The sequence below is a fragment of the Diabrotica virgifera genome, chromosome 3 (assembly GCF_917563875.1).
Source record: "Diabrotica virgifera virgifera chromosome 3, PGI_DIABVI_V3a".
In the NCBI taxonomy this organism is placed as follows: Eukaryota; Metazoa; Arthropoda; class Insecta; order Coleoptera; family Chrysomelidae; genus Diabrotica; species Diabrotica virgifera.
This window is the reverse complement of record NC_065445.1, coordinates 181,332,554-181,356,416: the sequence shown is the minus strand read 5'-3', so window position 1 is coordinate 181,356,416 and position 23,863 is coordinate 181,332,554. Positions and strand designations below refer to the sequence as shown.

At 30.8% G+C, this 23,863-nt stretch overlaps 1 protein-coding gene across 1 annotated transcript; it reads left to right on the top strand.

Moving 5' to 3' along the window:
• Positions 1-4,426: 4,426 nt before the first annotated feature.
• LOC114332628 (facilitated trehalose transporter Tret1-like) lies at positions 4,427-19,449 on the top strand. The gene is made up of 2 exons (XM_028282453.2): positions 4,427-4,548; positions 17,825-19,449. The coding sequence occupies exons 1-2, from the start codon at positions 4,530-4,532 to the stop codon at positions 19,138-19,140; spliced, it is 1,335 nt and encodes a 444-aa protein (XP_028138254.2). The 5' UTR covers positions 4,427-4,529; the 3' UTR covers positions 19,141-19,449.
• Positions 19,450-23,863: the final 4,414 nt, after the last annotated feature.

Here is a 23,863-nt window from a genome sequence, read left to right as displayed (position 1 = left end):
TGTGCAGATTCTGTCACCTGGAAGAAGAAATGGCAGAGCACATTCTATATGTCAGTGTGACAGTCTGGCAAATGTGCGGTCCTTTGCATTAGAAGAATAAGATCCAACTGCAAATAGCTACATGGAAGGTTCAGTCTCAAAGCTATTAGACTTTTTAAAAAGGGTCAGGCAATAGAATGTTATCTAAGACTAGAGGACCACAATAGATCTAAAAGGTCGCAGTGGAATAGGCCAGAAGGCCACCTCTTTAAATCTATCTACCTACATTGGAGACTATGGAATCATAAACGAAAAAGGGAAAGATCACAAATACGATGGTCAGATGAGCTGAATAAACACGTCGGGTCAAAATGTATGCAAATTGCCCAAGATAGGGAGGCATTGAAGAAGGAAGAGGAGGTCTATATCCAAGGACGGATGTGTAGGGCTGATTAGATGGATAGATTGATAAGGATAATAAGGGTCTAGATTGTGTAAAAGTTGTTTACTGTTTATTTTTATTTTATCAGACTTTTATGTGTTTCTATGGTACATATTTTTCCGCTCCTGTGTAAATAAAAAAGAATAAAAAACCGCTAAATGCCGTAAAAATGAGTGGCGCATACAATATTTCAGCTACAAAAGAGCCGATATGAGTATTACGTGTCGCGAAAATGTATTTTCATTTTGATGGAAAATAAAATTCTAGTTTTATTTTGAAAGATTTTTTCCATAATATTTGCTTAATTTAAAGTAAAACAAGCCACAAAAGAGCAACTTTGATACAGTTTTCATTTTGAGGCTATTTTTTGCCGCGTTTTACTTCAAATTTAGCAAATATTATGGAAAAAATCTTTCAAAATAAAACTAGAATTTTATTTTCTATCAAAATGAAAATACATTTTCGCGCCACGTAATACTCATATCAGCTCTTTTGTAGATGGAATATTGTATGCGCCACTTATTTTTACGGCATTTAGCGGTTTTTTATTCTTGTATCAGGAGTTTTTCAAAGTTTTTTATAAATTAAATGTATGAAGTTGAATGTAATTTTCTCGATTACACGTTAAGCGTTATAAATGGTCGCCTTTGTCGCATTCTCTCCCAAATGATCTAGAAACTACGACACCAGGCTTGTGATGAGACAATCCAAGTTCATATCCCATCCATCCCAATAATTATGACAGGCAAATTAACTCGGATTGCACGATCAATCTAAGCGTCGTATCCACTAGAACTACATAAACCATTTCGGCGATAATGGTTAAATGAATTATACTTTTGGAGCTCGATTACTTCTGAACGGCTTAACTGATTTTGATCATTAAACATGAGTTTAAAACGTATTGACAAGTAGTATCTGATGCATCCAAGGTCAAGTATGATAACTAAAGGTATAACAGGAATTATTGAACTTGAAACCGTTTTCCCCATAAGAAATAGATTTGATCATATTTTTGAAGCCTCTAAATTAAAAATTCGAATTTTCCCAGATATGAGGTATACATCGTTAGACGCGTCTATAGTCTTCTTACAAACTTTCAGTTATTGGCGTAATTCGTAGGTGGAAATTTTGAGTAATTGTCAAAAAACCAAAATTTTCAAAGTTTACTTTTTCAGTTTTTCGGCTATACTGAGCCGTGTGTATGTCTGATCTCTGATCCTAACCGCTTATGCACCATTTGAAAGCTTAACTCAACGTTATTGATTTGGTGTATTTGCGGTTTTCCTGTCTCTCCTTGGATCTAGGATATATATGCCCAAACAATATGCAATTTTGTATTTACCAAGCCCTATAGCTGGTTTATGGGTGGTCAAAAGTTAGAAACTACAAAGGTCTTGATCCCGCGTATGAAAAAAAAGTTGATTAGTAGCAAGCTGAAAATTTGTCAATAGCTTAAGGTGTCTAGTCGGATCAACTTTGACATATGGGAACACTGGAACAGGGGCAGTTTTAATTGTGGAACAGGTTAAACTTTTGGAACGGTCAGACCACGAAAACGGCACATTTATTTTGTCTGACAGAACATAATTAAACTCTCCGAACAGAGATTAAACTCTCATGCAAAAATCAGACTGCTATTTATCACCTGTCATAAGTCCTGTCATTTGACATATTCTACATGTTCCACTCATTCAAACGCCCATTTGGTGATAAATAGCTGTCTGATTTTTGCATGAGAGTTTAATATCTGTTCGGAGAGTTTAAGTCTGTTCTGTCGGAAAAAATACATGTGCCGTTTTCGTGGTCTGACCGTTCCAAATTTTTAACCTGTTCCACAAATAAAACTTCCCCTGTTCCAGTGTTCCCATATATCAAAGTTTGTCCGACTAGACACCCTTAAGCTATTAACAAATTTTCAGCTTGCTATTAATCAACTTTTTTTTCATATGCGGGATCCAGACCTAACACCGGTTCTGAATCGGTCCTGACCCCCTCTTGAAACAGAGAAAAAATTCAGATCGGTGTAACTTTTCCACATACATACATATCCACAAACATTTTCCTCCTTTTAAATAAAAATTGAGTCATAGTTCTGAACTCGGTAACTTTTGAATGGTATAACCGATTTTCAACATTAGACATGCGCTGGAAAGGTAATGATCATTACTATCAGAAGCCGCAAAGGCCGAACTGAAATTATTAAAATTTTTGGGAGTTTTGGGGACGAGAACGAAAAACAGACCCTAATGGGAAGGTTCGTAAAATCCACACGCTTGGACCAAAATGGAGATTTGACATATGGATGGACGAGTCTTTTCCTAAAATTTAAGATGGGATTTGGTCCGATTTTAAATTCAGTCAGATGTAGAAAAATTGAAAATTTCGTGTAGGTATAATATACAGGGTGAGGCAGATAAAAGTCCTATTAGAAATATCTCGTGAACTAAAGGAAACAGAATCATGAAAATTGGATTGAAAGGGTTTTGAAGAGTAATCTCTTTAATGAAAATATTTTCATCGATTTGCTACTTCCGGTTATACCGGAAGTGGCTTATAACTTCGTTTTTTTAAATGAGACACCCCGTATATTTTTATATTTTTGGATTCTCCTGGATGTCTTCTTTCTTAAAATATGAGGTTTTGTAATGTTATACAGGGTAGTATAAAAGATAATTACGTTTATTTTCTTAATTTCCTAGCAATATTCACACCCTGTAGAATTGTAGTAGTTTGACATCAAAAACTTTATTTATGTTCAAATGATTTTTAATATAGTCTACTATTGTTAAAAATTGTTAGTATAGCTAAATATTGAATTGTACTATACAGGGTTGGTCGAAACTCGGAAAGAGTATTTTCTGAGTTTTCTTAAATGGAACACCCTATATTTTATTATTGTAATGAAATGATATTTTATGCTACTTTTTTATTTCTTAAGCATTCCCTATACCTAACTACTTTAATTTGTGAGTTATTGGCGATTCAACCAAACATTAATTTCAACAAAAAATAAGTGAAATTTTATTAGGTTGGCCGTGAAAATATTCAATCACAAATACTTTTTCGGAAATAAATACATATTAATCTAGACTGATCTTTAAAATTGCCAATAATGGTTGAGCTATCAAAATACCTACGTAGTTAACAATCTTGGCGCGAGTAACAATTAAGCACAAATTAAAGCATTTAGGTATAGGGAATGCTTAAGAAATAAAAAAGTACCATAAAATGTGTTTTCATTGCAATACTAAAATACAGGATGTTCCTTTTAAGAAAATTAAGAAAATCCTACAAGAAAATTTAACATTTTGTTATATTAATAATTTTTAATATTAGTAGACTATATTAAAAATCATTCTAACATAAATATAGTTTTTGATATCTAACTACTACAATTCTACAGGGTGTGAAAATTGCTACGAAATTAATAAAAAAACGTAATTAGCTTTTAAACTACCCTGTATAAAATTACAAAACCGCATATTTTAAGAAAGGAGACATCGAGGTGAATCCAAAAATGTAAAAATATATAGGGTGTCCTATTAAAAAAAACGAAGTTTTAAGCAACTTCCGGTATAACCGGAAGTGGCAAATTGATGAAAATATTTTCATTAAATAGATCACCCTTCAAAACCCCTTCATTCCAATTTTCATGATTCTGTTGCCTTTAGTTCTCTAAATATTTCTAATAGGCCAGTTATCTGCTTCACCCTATATAGTGTCGCATGTAGGTGTATTTTTGTGCGCCACTGACGAGAACTGCCGTTCTCTGGTAATAAATTAAACTATTGCACACGGCAAGAATACACCAATGACGTGATACTGAATACCACAGAGTTTAAGTTTTCAGGTGTAAACATAATATATTGTTCAAAGAATATACATAATATTAGTGTACAAAAACAACAGGTCATACGCGTGTATTGTACCGTTTTCTCTTAAGTGCGATAAGAAAATAGTTATCAACAACCTTCTGATGAATGAATGCAAATTTAATATAAGCTGACGTAGAAAGGCCAACCGTATTTATACTATACAAAGAGCATTTTTTTTTAAGTATTCCTTCACAAATTGAAACGACAACTACAACAACAAATCACTAAATATGTGGAGAGCACTACTAGGTATTAACACAACATTTTATTTTCAAAAGATTTTCTAAATATTCTATAATTTAAAAAGTTTTTGATAAATAGGGTGCGAGAATCATATTTCTTCAATATATTTGGACGAAACCAATTTTGTCTCTACATACTTTGTATTATCTCAGGATAGAGTATTTTTTCCACCAATCACTTAGTTATCAGTATATCTATATACTTATCTTGTTTGTCAAATTTGTGTATATTAGTTAAGTTATTACTATCATTATTTTTTTATATATTAGTTAAGTAATTTAGTTCCAATCTTCTTTATACAATGAATTGAAATTTTTTTGTTTTTAAGATTTACTGTCCCTACATTTTTGAATCCATTTCTTATTGAATTACTTTCAAATCCCGAGTTTTTTCATATACAAAACGCGATTAAAAGTCAGGTTCCTATGGTTGCTTGCCTTCCAGTTCCGTAATGTGCTTTACATCCAGATACATTCTCTCAGATTTATTTTACTCACTGTCTTGGTTATCTTTTGTTACTAGGTACCTCCTACGTTTTCTTTTCGTTAGTTCGTATTCTTATTATATACACATAGACCTGGCTGTATTATCGCCCCCGTTAGGTAAATAATTTCGATCCGTTTTTTTTTGCACAAACTTACTCAAAAAGATGTCCTTATAACAAATCCACAGGGTTCCACGCGGCACCGTGGTCGAAAAATTGTTTAAACGATTTTTTGAAACAAATTCACAAAAATAATTTTTTCACTTCGGATAATTTTTTTTAGATTCTTTTGGCCATTCTGAGCACAAAATGTCTCTTGTAATTTTTCTCTAAACTTGATAGTAGTTGTCGAGTTATACGCGATTAAAAATTTGAAAAACACGAAAATAGCTATTTTCAAGTCTTAATAACTCGGTTAACAATTATTACTATGAAAATCAGGAAGTGACCAAATCAAAGTTAACGTCCCCCCTACAAGAAATTGTTGTCATTGTTGTATTACTAAGTGGGTAATTTTAATTATTAACAATGAACGCTAAGAGCGTATTGAGGCGGCCGTCAATGTGAATGCGAAAGAGCTCACCATTTCGGCCGTCCAATGGCGCATTTCACTCGCACTCACATTTGCGACCGCCTCAATACGGTCTTAGCGCTCATTGTTAATAATTTAAAATAACAGCTTAGTAATAAAATAATGACAAAAATTTCTTCAGGATCTTGTAGGGGGGCTTTCAGCTTTGATTTGGTCACTTTCTGACTTTTATAGTAATAATTTTTAACCGAGTTATTAACCCTTGAAAATGGTCATTTTCGCATTTTTTAAATTTTAAACCGCGTATAACTCGACAACAATAAACTTTAGAGAAAAATTACGAGAGAACTTTTTTACTCCGAATGACTCAAACGATCTAAAAAAAATGTCCGAAGTGAAAAAGTTATTTTTGTGAATTTGTTTAAAAAAATTGTTTAAACAATTTTTCGACCACGGTACCGCCTGGCACCCTGTTGATTTGAGGACCTCTTTTTGAGTAAGTTTGTGCAAAAAAAAATCAAATAGAAATAATTTACCAAACGGGGGCGATGAGACAGCCTGGACTAACATCCATAGATATTAGTAGGTAGACGTTATAAAAAACATAAAACCAAAATTAGGTATTACACGATTCTCTTATATCCTTGTTTAAAATTATTATAGAAGTAACGCCACAAATTCACAAACGGAATCAGATTCGCATTTTGAATCTAATTATTTTGCATACTGTAAGTAGGTATAACATTTTACTTCGTGGTATGCTATTTTAGATCATATTAAGCTTCAAAAATACCCACACAGTTGATCATTATTTTCCAAAGCTATCTTATTTTATGGTTGCCTTCCATAATTTCGCAAGTTAGTTTTTCTGCTACATAAATTATATTAAAGAAAGTTTTTTTAAAGCGATGACACACTTTATCGTTTTCAACTTCTTTTTTACAATTCCATCATTCAATTTTCATAGTTTACACCTATCACTGTTGATTAATTAGGTACCTGTGTCTTTGCTTTAATTTTGTTTTGGCTGCTTCGTTTCTATATTTTCTAATTTTTTGTATCTGTCTCTGGCTGTCCTTACATATCCATACCACTTTTTTCTCTTCTATATTTTCTCTTCTATATATGTTAATATTCCTTGTAGCGATATTCTCCATATCATTCGCCTATCTCTTATTCTGTTTGTACTTGATTATATACAGCATCTTCAGAAATATTTTTAATCTTCTGTCCTTACACTTCACATTAACCTTTGATTTTTTGTATTTACTTTTATGTTGAGGTGCTTATCCCACTAGGTGGGGTGCACTTGTCTGATGCTGTTCTTGTTTTCCGAGCCTTCTTTTAATAATTTCTTCCAGTTCTATTGATGTTATCTATGATTCTCAATATATCTGAGTGAACCATATGTACAGGATTATTCACTATATTTTGACCCCCATGTTAACTGCTTTATTTACAGAATTAGAAAAAAATGTAAAATACAAAAGTTACACGACTTTTTATGTAGTTTTCAAAAATGATAGAAAAACGAAGAAGGTGCAAAGAAAATTGCCGCAGATGTTAACTTTGTTAATTTAAATGGAACACTCCCTATACGGTTACACATGTGAATAGAACGTTCTGTAACGAACATTTCCATATATAGTTTGATGGGCCTATCTCGAATAATAAGCGAGATATTTTAAATAAATCTAGATAAATAAATATATCATAAAATATCTAGTATTTATACTAAATTTACAATCAAGATGCAGCAGAAATAAACAACCCAAGACACGCTAAATGCTACTAGGAGCACTCCCAAATCATAATTTACAAAGTTTATACATTGTAAATTATGATTCGGGAGTGCTCCTAGTAGTTAAAGTGTCTTAGTTTGTTTATTTCTACAGCATCTTGAATGTAAATTTAGTATAGCTTAAATATAAATATATCATAAATATCTAAATAAACTGAAATACATATCTAGTATCTCGCAAATTCTTCCAGATAGACCCATCAAACTCTATATGGAAATTTTCAGAACGTTCTAGTCAAACGTGTAACGATATACAGGGTGTTCCATTTAAATTAACATTTAAGTTAACATTTGCGGCCATTTTGTTTGCACGTTCTTTGTTTTTCTACGATCATTTTCGAAAACTACATAAAAAATCGGGCAACTTTTGTACCTTATATTTTCTCTAATTCTGTAAATAAGGCAGTTTACAGTGGCGTCAAAATATAGTGAGTAACCCTGTACCTATATTTTTGATTTTTTTGCTTTTTTCTTTTAACCGTGGTTCGATTATGTAAATATGTGGTCCTTTCAAATGTGTCTATCCCATATTTGGCTCTATTGTGATTTTTTTTATTTTTTTTTTCGGTCAGATTCAGTTTTGCTAGTCCCCAGAACATTGACCTCTTTTCTCCTCTATTTTTGGTAGAAATATTAAAAGGTGCTATCAACTGGATTAGCTAATTCGTATGCTTATTCTTTTTTCCATGTCATGCATCACCTATGTTATTTTTGTAAAGTCACTCAATTCATTCCACCACTGACATATGCAGTGTTATTTTTCTTTCTTACTTGTATAAAGAAGTAGAGACTTGTTACCTTTAGTAAAATTGTTTATTTCATTTTAAAGTGTGGAATGTTTATACTAAAATCACAATAAAGACGCAGTAGAAATAAACAAAGCAAGACATGTTTAATGTTACGAGGAGCACTCCCGAATCACGATTTACAATGTATAAACTTTGTAAAGCATGATTAGGGATTTACAATGTGTATGTATGGTGCAAATGTCTGGAATAAATTCGATATTTCGTAAACCAGCGACTTTAAGAAAAAATCCCGAAACAGGTCGATTTTTATTTTTGAATTAAGATATTTGGATATTTGGGCCGGCGTAGCTACGCGGCAGTGTGCTTGGCTCGCGTGCCGGTGGTCCGGAGTTCAAATCCTACCGCTGCACCGGCAAGAACAACTCTGGACCTCGGAGGTAAACTACACTATGTCGACATGGCGTTTTTTTGAATAAGTATTTTTAATCCACTTATTTTATTAGTTGGATTAAACAAATTGGTTATTTATTATCTCTAAAATATTGTCATATTGTCTTTCAACCAATTATGGGATACATCAGATTTTTATTAACATCCTAAGTGCTCTAAACTTTGTTGCAAACATACGCTAAACAAAATTGTTTGAAATGACATAGTGTAGTTTACCTCCGAGGTCCAGAACTAGACATTTTAAAAATGTCTATAGGCCCCAGGTCGACTCAGCCTGAATAAAATGAGTACCTTGGGTAAAACCAGGGGTAATAATAGGCAGTTGAAGCGTAGCACTGGCCCTGCTACCTTCCTTGTATACTGTAGGCCCTAGATATAGCAGAATACCCTGCTGTACTCCCAAAGCCACAGCGACATAAAACGGGAAACTATTACTGTATATTATTATTAATTAAGATATTTTGGCATATATTTTATACCAGTGACGTCATCCATACGGACGTGATGACGTAATCGATGACTTTTTTAAAAGAGACTAGGGGTCGTGTGGTAACTCGTTTGAAAGGGTATTAAATTATGTATTCAGCAATATAAATAATAGCATCATTGTTTATACACAGTGTCCAAAAATATATTTTTTAAATAAATTAATTGACAAAACAAGAAGAATGTAGGTAATTTATTTGTAATATATTTAATTGAATGTAATTTATTTAATGATTTTATTATTTAATCCTATGTAATTTATTTTATTCAAAATACATTTTATTATTGTCACAAAACAGAAAAAAATGTTAATTTGATAAATAAGTATTCTTTTTCGCTTAAATTCAATGTTCAAACCAGCTCCCGCGCCAACCACCTGCCTCTTGGAAGTTTGAACATTTAATTTAAGCGAAAAGCAATACTTATTTATGAAATAAACTTTTTTTCTGTTTTCTGACAGCAGTAAAATGTATTAAATAAATTACATGCAGTTTTCTTTTTTTATCAAGTAATTTAATTTAAATTTTTTTTGACATTGTGTATAAACAATTATGTTAATGTTTATATTACTGAATAGAGAATTGAATACTCTTTCAAATGAGCTACCATAGGACGCCTGGTCTCATTTAAAAAAAATCATCGATTACGTCATCACGTCCACATGGATGACGTCATTCGTAAAATAAATTACATGAATTACATGCAGTTTTCATTTTTTTGTCAAGTAATTTAATTTAAAAATTTTTTTGACATTGTGTATAATTGTATGTGAATATTTATATTACTGAATACAGAATTGAATTGAATACCCTTTCAAATGAGCTATCACACGACGCCTGGTCTCATTTAGAAAATCATAGTTTACGTTATCATGTCCATATGGATGACGTCACTCGTATGAAATATTTTGCAGAAATTGCTTGAAAATAACTCAAATAATAATATTTGAGTTATCCTCCCATTCAAAATGGCCCGGAACATTGTTTAAATAATCAAAATGTCAAAATATGAAGGAAAAATTCGATTTTTTATTCTTTTTTTGATTATAACTTAAAAACTATTCATTTCTGAGAAAAGTTGTACTGACATAAAAGTTGTGTAATTAAATTTCCTATTTAAAATTCCTGGTTGCAAAATAGCAATAATTGCGACAAAAACCATACAAAAACAAGTATTTGCATTTTACGTTTTTCAACCATTTATGCTACACTTAGGACCTTCAGAAAAACTTTATGATATAGTAAAACAACACTGTAAATGTCGTTAAGATCGGTTTAACAGATTTTGCAAAATAAATTTCGCAATCCAGCTTTCGTAAAAAAATTCATTTTTTTAAAATATTGCAGGACTAAAAATAAAGAAGATAGCAAGTTGAATTTTTTTCACTTATAGAAGTGTACTGTACCCTTCATTTGCAATTTGTAAAATTACAATCGAGTAATTACCACGGCGTCAGGAAATTTTTTAAATAAACATTAATTTTTGGTGCTACTCGCAGGACAGCGGTGTTCGATTCACACAAGTTGATTTTCACCAAAATTTCTTCCAATCTTTATCTAATATATTATTTTCTTACTCTATATTTTGTTGTATTTTAATATTTTAATTCCACAAAAATCAAACTAATTTTATTATTGTTTGTGAAATATTGTTTAAACAATTGCATATGTTTAAAAATAATAAACTTTTATTCTCTAAGTTAAAATATACGAAAAAAGAAAGTTTTTGCTAAAAAAGTGTTATTTCAAAGAATAGAGTATGTGTTTTTATTTTGCAATAAACAAATTTATTTATTTATATCGAAATGTAATAAAAACTAAAATGTATCAATCATTATCAAAGGTCATTGGAATGCCCAATCAGAGCAAACTATCTGCTGTCCTGCGCGTAGCACCTATAATTAATGTTTATTTAAAAAATTCCTGACGCCGTGGTTGTTAATCGATTTTAGTTTTGCAAATTTTCAAATGAAAGGTACAGTACACTTCTATAGGCAAAAAATATTTCAACTTGATATCTGCTTTATTTTCAGTCCTGTAACATTTTGAAAAAATGAATTTTTTTTGCGAAAGCTGGATTGCAAAATTTATTTTGCAAAATATATTCAACCGATCTAAATCAAATTTACAGTATTGTTTTACAGTATCATAAAGTTTTTCTGGGTGAAATATGTAGCATAGGTAATAAGTGTAGCATAAATTGTTGAAAAACGTAAAATGCGATTACTTGTTTTTGTATGGTTTTTTCGCAATTATTGCTATCTTGCAACAAGGGTAACTATTTTTTAAATTTTTAACCAATTCTGTATTGTAGAAAATTTAATTACGCAACTTTTATGTCAGCACAATTTTTCTCGAAAATGAATACTTTTAAAGTTATAATCAAAAAACGAAGAAAAAATCGAATTTTTCCTTCATTTTTTGACATTTTGATAATTTAAACAATGTTCCGGACCTTTTTGAGAGGGAGGATAACTCAAATATTATTATTTGAGTTATTTTCAAGTAATTTCTGCAAAAACATTTGAGTCACCTCTCAACGTCCAAATGTACTAATATTTTTACAGATGCGCCCTGGTCTACTATTTCGGGATTTTTCCTTCACCGGTTTACAAAATATCGAATTTATTCCAGACATTTGCACCATACTTTATATTGTAAATGGTGATTTGGGTTACGGCGATTAGTGAATCTTTATTGCAATTTTAATAAGAATAGTTACAACAAAGAAAGCGTATTCTGTTCGGGGGAGGACCTCGTTAAAATGTTCAGTGTTTTACTTTCTTGTTATCAGTATAAACTTGATTGTGAATGTAAATTTTTGTCCTTCTGACGTATTTGAGTTGCTCCCCTTAATTATAGTTATTATCATAATTATAACATTTTTTTATTGCAATATAAGAAAGCTATAAAAATATCGAGGACAATAAAAATAAGTATTCCGAAAATTTTTATTGCCTGATATTTTAATCCGTTTTGTAGGTAATCTACTTTTAAAATAAACTATACAGGGTGGGCCAAAGATAAGAGCCCACCTCGATATTTGGCAGTAGTTATTAGATTTTAAGGAAATGCCGAAACAGGTCGATTTTTGTTCTAAGGGGGACACATTTTTACGATACATACATCTATCATTTTTTGCCAACCGCCTCCCCTCCACGTCCCCTTATTATAATTAAGACACCTTATATTATAAGACACCTTATTTCTAAATAGGGAATAGGAGTCGTGTGGTAGCTCATTTGAAAAGATATTCAATTCTCTATTCAGTAATATAAACATTATCATAATTATTTATACAGGGTATCCATTTTTACTTTATCGTACTACATACGTAGTATAGTATAATAGATAAAGTTATAGGATCGTGCAAAAATTTTTTTTCAGATTTCACTTTTTTTCGACGTTTTGAGCCCCCCGAGTCTAAAAAGCAAATAAAAAAACATGTCGGAAGTATGTACGTACGTATGCACGTACGTATGTACGTACGTATGTCGCCACCGCCCAGCAAAAACTACCGGACCGATTTCGATGAAATTCGGTATGAGTAAGTTTAAGAGAATTTTGTCGAGAAGCTAAGCTTTAAAAAAACCTCTCGAAGGGGGGCCGAAATAGGGGGGTTATTTAGGGCCCATTTTTGCAAATTTTGACCAAAACGAATGAAATTTAACTCAAAGTTAGCCCATCGATAGGTAAATAGAAATACGGAAGTTGACATTTCCAAATTCAAAATGGCGGCCAACTGGGCCGACTGCCCACTCGACACATTTCCCTAACTATCTAAAAACGTGTTTAAGATAAGTTTAATGTGAAAAAGTCGTTATATAGCCTAAAGATGGGACTATAAGAAGAATATTATCGTTTTTCAGAAAAAGTTATGCGTTGCCTATATTTAAGGGGTTAAAATTTGACATACATTTGAACTAGATTTTGTCAAAAATGGCTCTAAGGAATTTATTTATTTTTTGATATATTTTTAATATCCTATCGGTTAATTGAATGACATTAATAAGATTTCTTAACTCCCCATAGGAGCGGAGTTATGAATTTTCTATAAAAAAATATTCGAGTGCCCGTAACTTCCTTTGTAATAGAAACTAAAATTTGAAATTTTGCAGACGTATATGGTACTTTATTATCTATTATCACAATAAATTTTACTAAAAATGTGGCTTCCGGTTGAATCGGAAATGAAAAAAAAAATTTTTTTTTCAGATACACCTTATAAATTTTTACACATTTTGAAAGAATGCAAAATTAGTTTTCCAACGACTTAAAACTCGTTGCTGTAGCTCAAAAACTCGAAAAGTTACAGTAAATAGAAATTTTGCTATAACCTTGTGTGTGTCCTCTCTCACGCGATCATAGCAGAGCATTATTATAGGGCAGTCAATGAGGGTATTTGGTTCCGAATTCCATCCTACTACATCGATGTACTTGATATTTTCACAGTAAGTAGGGAATAGCTCAAGAAACAAAATTTACCCTATATATTATGGCGCTTTTATCTTAGGGCGGTTCCCACCCCTTCAAGGGGGTTGAAAATGTGTTGGTCAAAATAAGCACGGAAGTGGCTAGAGAACCTATTTCTAAGTAAAAACTGGTCTATACTTATTTTTGAGAACTCAATACTTTTTGAGTTATGCGTAGTTGAAAATTGGCCATTTTCATTGAAAAATGACACCTTTTCGGACAGTTTTTTGTGAATACCTTAAAAACTATGCATCGAACTAAAAACACTACTTATATAAAACATTTCTTAATCCCCGAAATATGGCATCGAACATTTTCTCAAATGCAGGAATTAATTATGCGTAGAACCATAAAATATTTTCAAGTATACAAGGTGTTTCTAAAATATCAAAATAACGAGTAACTTTGCTATTTTTATAGAATGACAGTATCTAGTACGATAACGATAATAGATCGGTACGATAAAGTTCTCGGGCGGCCCTTCCGTTCAGCGTTTTTTAAATTTAATTAACAAAAAAAGAATGTAAGTAATTTATTTTATTTAAAATACGTTGTCAGTTTACTGTTGTCAGAAAACTGAAGTCAATGTTTATTTCACAAATAAAGAGGTCAATGTTTATTTCACAAATAAACATTGCTTTTCGCTTAAGTTAAATGTTCAAACTTCCAAAAGGCAAAAATAAACATTTATTTTTGTTTTCTGACAACAGTAAAATGTATTTTAAATAAAATAAATTACATATATTCTTGTATTTTTGTCAATTAATTTAATTAAAAAATTTTTTTGGACACGTTGTATGAATAATTACGATAATATTTACATTACTGAATATAGAATTAAATACATATTCAAATGAGCTACCACACGACTCCTATTCCCTATTTAAAAATAAGTGTTGGGGACGTGGAGGGAGGGGGTTGACAAATGACAGATGTATGTATCGTAAAAATGTGTCCCCCTTAGAACAAAAATCGACCTGTTTCGGCATTTTCTTAAAATCTAATAACTACTGTCAAATATCGATATGGACTCTGTTGTTTGACCCACCCTGTATATGTTAACTGATAATAATTATTTAAAATCAGTACTAATTCAATAAGATAAACCAATCAGTCGTGAATAATTACCAGAATATTTGATATTTCATTAAATACAATTTTTTATATGTTAATTATGGTGTATTTTTCCCATCGTATCCGTTCTTGTTCTTCTTTTGACATCATAAGCCTGGACGCCCATATCGTTCGTCTTCCTACCGGCTTCGTTTTTAATATTGTCTTAGTTGTTTTTGTATCTTCTTTTCTCTGGACATGCCCCAGCCATGTCCTATCGTATTCGTTACTTTTTTGAAATTGCACTTAAAGACATAATTGTCTATTAAATCAAAAACGATAATTTCATCATCCAGTTTTATTCATCAACATGAAGGCTTTTTATTGTGTCGTCAAAGTTTATTGTATGACTTGGCTTTCGTTACAATTTTCTTACACTCACTCCAATATGTGCATAGTTCTCTCCAGCTTCTCACTTTCAGAATTTTGATATCTCTTATGACTGAATGCTCCCATCTCTCTCTGGGTCTTCCTCTTGGTCTTCTGGTTTATGGTTTCCATCTGGTGATTTTCTTAATCAGTAGGTCATTTTTCCTTCTCTCTATGTGTCCCAACCCCACTGCGCTTTAATAAATCTAACTATATCTTCTGCCTTCATTATGTCTCTTAGTTCATGGTTCTTTTTTCTTCTCATTTCTCCGTTGTCTATTCTTATCGTGCCCATAGGCCGTCTGAGGATTTTCCTTTCGAACATTCTCAATTTTTTTTCATATTTTTCTGAGGCACATTTTCTCAGCTGCGTACGTACTACTGATCCGATTACAACACTGTATATTTTTAGTTTTGTAGTTCTGAATAAGTTCTTGTTCTTTATTAGCCTATGATCTCTCCAGTATGTGTTGTTGCCTGCTAGTATTTGCTTTGTTACTTCTTCATTTCCCTTATTTTGGTCATTCATTATTACTCCCAAATATTTAAATTGTTGAAATCTTCTCTTCTAGAGCAGAGCAGATATTTTGCTTTTCCTTCGTTAATTTCTAGACCTCTTTACCGTGCTTCCTTTGCCAGGATTGTTACTGCTTCTTATAATATTTCTTTGTGTCTTACCATAAAAACTATATCATCTACATGAAACTATTTGTATTGAGGGTATAGTATTTGTATAGTTCATTTAATTCCGCTTACCTTAATAATTATTGTTCTTTCTACTGCTATGTTGAACAGTGTGGTTGTCAGGGAATCGCCCTGTCCCACTCCTGTTTCTATTGCAATTTATTTTGTGCTACCTTCCTCTGTCGTTACTTTAATTAGCTCGAGATCCATCCATAGCCATTTTTGTTAATCTGATCAATCTAACAATAAAACACTGAAAACGTTTGTTTTCTATACTTCCACAAAATTTATTACAACTATGTGACTACAGCTGTTTCAGCAGAGTGCCTTTCTCAAGTGATTTAGATTACTATGAGTTTGCCTTTTTAAAGTATTTAACTGAAGAGGTTGAAGAGTAGGGAGCTGTTTTATACAGCTCCGTCATATAAACTTTCAAAAAAACTGTCAGATATTATTACAAAACACACTAAATTTTCACTTAATTTAGAACCAACTATTATCGTAAATTTGAACAATGCTCCAATTACATCAGTTAATGTCGAAAGAAGTTTTTCTATGTAAAGAGATAGAAGCCATAAGTATTTCTTAGAAAATTTTGAACAGCATTTGATAATTATTTATTGTTACCACAATTCGAAATAATATCAATTATTTATTTGTTAAAATACTTAAATATTTAATTAATTAGCTTAGTTAGTAAAATATATACATGTTAATTAATACACCATGTGGAGATATTGTAAATATGTTTGTAAATAAAAAAATACTGTAAATATATTTTTTAATTACATGCATATTTTCTAGATAAACGTGCATACCTTTGCCGTGCAAATCTTCATACCTTTTTATTTGCATATTTGCTTAAGTCTATTGATTACTAACTGTTAGTAATTTTAAATCTACAGTGCGCTGGAATAAGTGTTACTCCCCTTATTAACTCTTTTATTTGTAGCACATAAGCAAAATGCTCAAATAGGTCGATTTTTAAAATAACCATAGTATATTACAGCATCAATGTTTCGAACTTTACGCAATTCCTCTTCAGGTGACAGGCATAACTTTGACTTTTTTAAATGGGAAAGTACATCATGTGACATCTCATTTCAAAGATTTTGAAATGCTGATTACAAAAATGTATAATATTTTACTCCTGTTTGAGAGAGTATTAAAATTAAAAATTTCGGTCGAATTTTTTTTAAACGCAATAATTTTTTTCGAATTCTGAGAAAAATAATAAATATTTTTGAAAATTTAAACGCAGAATGAAATATTACATTATTACGGAGGGCTAAAAGTCCTTTAGACTAAACAAAAGGTTTCTGTTGAAATATTTATTTTAAATTCAAAATCAGACTAAACTTTAACTTTTTTTCACCCCTGTGACTTATTAAAATAAACATTATAGAAGTTCTTAGGGATTCTAGACCCTCTACAATACTGTAATTTTTCATTCTGCGTTTAAATTGTTCAAAAATATGTACTTATTAGTTTTCTCACCATTCGAAAAAAATGAATGGATTTAAAAATAATTCAACCGAAATTTTGCGCCTACGCTCTCAAATAGGATTAAAATATTATACATTTTTGTAATCGGTATTTCAAAAGCTTTTAAATGAGGTGTCACATGATGTACTTTCCCATTTAAAAAAATCAAAGTTATGCCTATCACCTGAAGAGGGATCGCGTAAAGGTTCCAAACATTGATGGTATAATATACTATGATAATTTTAAAAATCGACCTGTTTAAGCGTTTTGCTTATGTGCTAAAAATAAAAGAGTTAATAAGGTGGGTAACACTTATTCCAGCGCACTGTATATATTTTATGAAAAACTTTATAATATAGTCGGTTCGCTAAACTCAGACACAATTTACTAGTGATTTTGGTAAGTAATTTTGTCAATTTCGTAAAATTGCCAAGAAAATAATTGCTAAATAGTTAATAATTACTAAATAATTAGTAATTTTGCCAATTTCAGCAAAATTGGCAAAAAAATACTTACTAAAATCACTAGCCAGTTGTGTCTGAGTTTAGCGAACCGACTATATATAAAAAATGATTTTGTGGTGATTAAATAAAATTATTTTTACCCAATTTAAGCTTTTTTTTTAATTTAATTAAATTATATATTATTTTATTTTAGCATGTCCCATTATGTTCCTCGGAGCATCAATTCAAACCTGGTCATCCTCAGCTATGCCAAAATTAGTGAACAACGAAACCAGTCCATTTGGTAGAGCACTGGAAACTCATGAAGCGACTTGGGTAGTTTCGTCGCTGACATTAGGCTGCGCTATTGGAACTTGGATTGCCAGCTATCTAGCAATTACTATAGGAAGGAAACGTACATTATTATTCTCTGGAATTTGCTCACTTATTGGTAATTTAATGATTGCTTTTGGAACTACTGTAGAGACCTTTTATGCTGCTAGACTGATTCTAGGATTTACCGTTACGTCCTCTATGTTTTTGGTGCCTGTTTATATGGGAGAAATAGCAGGGAAATCAAAAGGAGTATTTTTTATTGCTTTTGCATCAACATCTGTCTGTTCTGGTCTTTTGTACTCAAATATTATTGGGCCGTTTGTTAGCATTTCCATAATGAGCCTTATTTCAGCCCTGCTATCGTTTGTGTTTTGTATAATATTTGTAGTTTTTGGTAAAGAGACACCAAATTTTTATCTGAAATGCAAAAAGCCTGTTTTAGCAGAAACTGTTCTAAAGGCGACTAATAAAGATCAAAAACATGTTACTGAGTTTTTGTTGGAGATGCAGTTTGTACAACAAGCAGACGAATCTATTAATATATTTAGTCTCTACTCCTCTAAAGCTTTTAAAAGATCTTTAATAATTGTTAACAGCCTCTTTTTGATTCAGCAGCTGTCTGGTGTCGATGTTTTATTGTTTTATGGAATTAAACTTTTCCAGGACTTGGACTCCAATATTACTCCAGAAGTATCTGTCAATATTTTAGGTCTTTTCCACTTGTTTAGCAGTTTTCTACTCATAGCACTTGGACCTAAATTTGACAGAAAGTCTTTATTCACTTTCTCTGGTCTTGGAATAGCATTTTTTCAGGCTTGTTTGGCAATCTTTACATACGTTAAAGGTATGTATCCATTACCTTTTGCTTTAAATATTCTACCTCTGTTCTTCTTAGTGTTTTACATCATAATCTACAATTGTGGCTTTGGCCCCCTTCCATTCTTAATGTTAACTGAAATACTGCCAGCAAAAGAAAAATTTGGTATAATTTCGTTAACAGCTACAATTTACTGGCTGGTGGTTTTTGCTATTACTAAGAACTTCTTCACAGTTCTCGAAATTTTAAGTTTCTCTGGATATTTTGTATTTTGTTCGATAGTATGCTTTCTGGGGGTAATATTTTTGAGATATTACTTGATAGAAACTAAGGGTAAGACTTTAGGAGAGATACAACATGAATTAGAACAAAATTGATGACTCAATTTGAGTCTGACTCAATATGAAGTTTTTAGATTTGAAAAATGAGGCTGGATAGAAAAATATCAATCTGCACTCAAGGCATTATGTTTCTTTGATTGATGATGAGTGTTTCACTTAAGAGAAACTAAGATTAGGTAGATTGTCTATATGTAACTTGATTCATCAAATGTTAGTCCCAACATATTTAAATTAACTTATTTATTATTATTATTAACATGTGTATTATTTAACTCTATTTAATATTAATTTTTGTATTTATTATATTTATTTATATTTTTATAATATTTATTAATTGACTGTGGTATTAGCTTTTAGTGATAATTTTTTTTTATATAAATTCTTTTTATTTATTTATAAATAAGCTTTATTTATTGATTGCTAATAAAAATATTTCCCCTAAAAATTTATTTTTACTGTACAAATGGGACCGTAGTCAACTCAGCTCTCAAAATGTTTACAGAGATAAAAGCAAATGGAACTGGTAATAAAATACCAATATCTGAAGAACAACAAGGATTTAGGACTAAAAAGTTGACAGTAGGCGCGGTATTTAACTTACAACGATCAGTGGTAGCCATAGTTTCCAAATAATTTTCAAAATTCATAATAATTTATTTGCTTTTGCTAATACTCTTTAAATCTAATAGTAAGTAAAAAAAATATATTTTAAAATTTTATCAATATTTTCATATCGATATTCAACTTTTGATATATCGGAACATATATCGACATTTGAGATTCAATATATCGCCCAAAATTGATCTATCTTAAAATAAAAATATCCTTAGATTGTTGAAATGCTCAGTATACTATACTATAGAAATAAGCTACATAAACAAAATGCTTCAACCATTATTATCTAATTTGGATAATATTAAAATATTTGTACCTACACTAAAACGTTTTCCAAAATATCATGGAAAAAATATATAATCTTTTAACAATGTAGTAAAATAGGGCGAGCTATCTCAACCAAAATAAAATTTTAATTTGATTATGTCTCAAAATATATTATAAGAGAAAATTTTTTACCAAGCAACAAAAACAAAATTTGTTTAATTTATTTATTTTTGTTTTATATTTTGATGGAAATCGAAACTTCAAATAAATTTAATTTAAAATTTAAATTGTGTTCTATTCCCAACTGAAAATTTTCCCAATTTTTTTGGTGTCTCTTTTACGTTTGGGCGACACTTGAGTCACCATGGTCGTTTTAACGAATATTAATTAAAAAAATGGGTTTTATGGGCAAAACTTTTTGTTCATAAATCTTTAAAAAAAAATCATATACTTCAACATCCGAGGTTAACATTTTTATCTTTACAAACAAAAACTCATAACTGAAAGGGTCAAAGCAACCCCAACCTGAACTCCGTGGGAGGTCGTCTTTGGTGTCATTAGATAGATTTTAAAAAAATATTGTAACACGTATTTTTTAAAAATCCTCAAGGAAGAACTTCCTATAGTTGGTTGTATACCATTGATTTACCTGCCACCTCTTATAACATAATGACCTAGTTACCTATTGACCCACTTACCACGTGTGGGAGTCATATGTTGCCCTAGAGCCGTATCCTTAGGAATTTTATCCATCCTTTAAATTTTTCGATGTATTTATTGATATTAGACTTTTGTCTGTTTTTTGAAAGGCTTTGACCTTGTATTTTTTGGTTGGCTCACCATGTTCTTGTAACACTGATGATGCTCTTGTTACAGAGCGAAAACGTTTTGTATATGTTTGTAGCCCTTTAGGTCTTTTTAAACTAATATACATTTTACCAATATACATTTTTCGATCTGATGTTTGTTTCGCGAAATATTCGACCATCGCATGTACTTTTGGCACACCCTATATATGAGTTTAGTTACATCGTTCGTGAAAATCGTCAGATTATATTTTTCCCGTAATTCTTAAAGGATTTCCTTCAAAATAAAAAAAAAATCAGCCGCGTTCGAGTATTTCAAGGTGACGTTTTTTTACAACTTTTTGACTCAGTCAATTCCTTATAGTACATTCTTTCATGGTTTTTGCTGTAAATTTGAAAGAACCGCTTGGATTGACATGAAATTTGGCGTACGCATAGCTAACATGTCAAAGAAAAAAAGTGATATGGTGCCGATGTGTGCTTTTGCCCTGGGGGTGAGTTTCGCCCCATCTCGGGGGTGAAAAAATATATGTCCAAGATAAGTCCCGAAATGGATAAACTGACTAATTTTAAACAACTTTTGTTATATAGAGTTTTTTCACCAAATCAATAGATTTCGAGTTATTTGCAAGTGAATGTGTTCATTTTTGAACAAAATAACCACGTTCTTAGACGGTTTTTCAAAATAACTCAAAACGTAAGCATTTTGTCAAAAAAAATATTCTTAGCAAAACTATAGCCTATAAAAAAGTGAAAAAAAAGGTGTAGGTATATATCAGGTCTCTATACCTAGCAAAAGCAGAGTTATAGCTAATGAAAAATAGGTTCATATTCGAAAAATTCCAAATAGAATAATTCAATGTGAAATGTCCAAACAATGAAGCATTCTTGGGGAAAAAACATTTCAACTTTTTTAAAGTGTTTAAAAACAGCTTTATTTCTGTTTTTATAAAAAAAAATTTAAGCATCAAATGTAAGCAAGTTACGCTCAAAATAAAGTTGGTTTCTTTTGTTTTGGCAAAAAAAAAATTAGGAAGATCACCCCGCAATCAGCAACTTAAGAGGATGGGTACGTATTATCGGCTGCAATGCTATTCAAATGGGGATTCATTTTTTTCGAATCCTGAGAAAACTAATAAGTATTTTTGAAAAATTTAAACGCAGAATGAAAGATTACGTTATTGGCGAGGGTCGATAGTCCCTGAGAACTTCTATAATGTTTATTTTAATAAGTTACAGGGGTGAAAAACTAAGAGAAAATTTAGTGTGATATTTAATTTAAAATATCTCATTCAAAATAAATTTTTTATTTATTCTAAGGGACTTTCGGCCCTCGGTAATAATATAGTTTTTCATTCTGCGTTTAAATTTTTCAAAAATATTTATTGGTTTTTTCAGGATTCGAAAAAAATTAACACAATGTCCCTGGTAATATTTCCAAATCTATCTTTGTCATACAACGCACTCAGTCGAATATAATATTGTCAGCATACTGTCAGTCAGACAGTGACAATCAGTGACAATTTTAAATATTTGACATGGCATCGGGAATATTTTGAGTTGTTGATTAAATAATATTGATATATAGTTTATTTGATAAATAATTCATTTAAGACGTGAACTTAATAAAAAAGTTATTTATTGTTTATTATTTGTGGAAGATCCAAGCAGAGAATACATCAGATTGTGTGATCCAAGTATTTGGTTGTTAAAGATGTTCAAAATTGTAAGCCTTTCATGTAACAATATATTATTAAAAAATCACTTAACACTTTTCCTTTTTTCTTGATTAAGTATTAGTTTTTTTGTACATATAAATTATTACAATCACTGAATACATAGTTAGTGAACAAATTATCACATTTATTAACTACTGAATTAATAATTTGCAATTATATAAAAAAGTTATCCAAGAACATTCAAAGGCCATCTCTTTAAATTAATGATGACATTTTCAAGTAGAATGACATTCTAGTAGTGTTTACATAATATCCATACCAGTGTGAATTTTACTACACGTAATTTGCCCTGTAAAGAGAGAAAAAGTAAGGATACCCATAAAATATTTGCGAATTATGCACCGATGGCCTTAAATAAAATTAATCGTTACCGCTTCACAAGTTACTTTACTTATATTGTGTTTAATAATATGATCTGTAAGTTTCATCGATTCAAAGTGCTTATTTTTGAGAAAATTTGGTTTTAAAATAAAATTTTTAAAAATTTTAATTTTGAAAAAAATACTTTTTTTTCAAACTAACTTAAAAATTGTTAGAGATACCAAAAATCTTAAACAATAAAAAAAGTTGGCTTTACTTTTCCGAATATTTTGTATTCTTTTGTTTTTCTGTAAAACAAAAATTGGTTAAGATTCGGTGTTTCTAAATTTGCATTCACTCGTGACAAGTGAGTCGTTCAAGCCCTTTTAACTACAGCTCTTTCAAAAATAAGGACTTTGAACCGATGAAACTTACGGATCATATGATCAATACATACGCCAGTAAAAAACTTGTGAAGTGGTAACAATTAAGTTCATTTGAAATGCTAATTAGGGGGTGATTTTCTCGATTTCTTACCAAAAAAGGAACCAACTTTATTTTGAGCGTAACTTGTTTACTTTTGATGCTAAAATTTTTTTTCTAAAAACAAAATTAAGCATTTTTTAAATACTTCAAAAAATTTAAAATGAGTTTTCCCCAAATAGGTTCGTTTTCGTTTTTTTTTGGTTATGGCACGTTAAAATATTCGATTTGGAATTTGACGAATATGTACCTATTTTTCATTAGCTATAACTCTGCTTCTACTAGGTACAGTGACCTAATATATACACCATGTATTTCACTCTTTTGCGTGCTATATTTTTGATAAGTATTTTTTTCGGTCAAATACTTTTTGAGTTATTTGCGAAAAACCGTCTGAAAACGTGGTTATTTTGTAAAAAAATTAACATGTTCACTCCCAAATAACTCGAAAAAGTATTAACTTGGTGAAAAAACTTTAAAGAACAAAGTTGCTTAGAATTAGTCATTTTATTTATTTCCGGACTTATCTCGAACATATATTTTTCACCC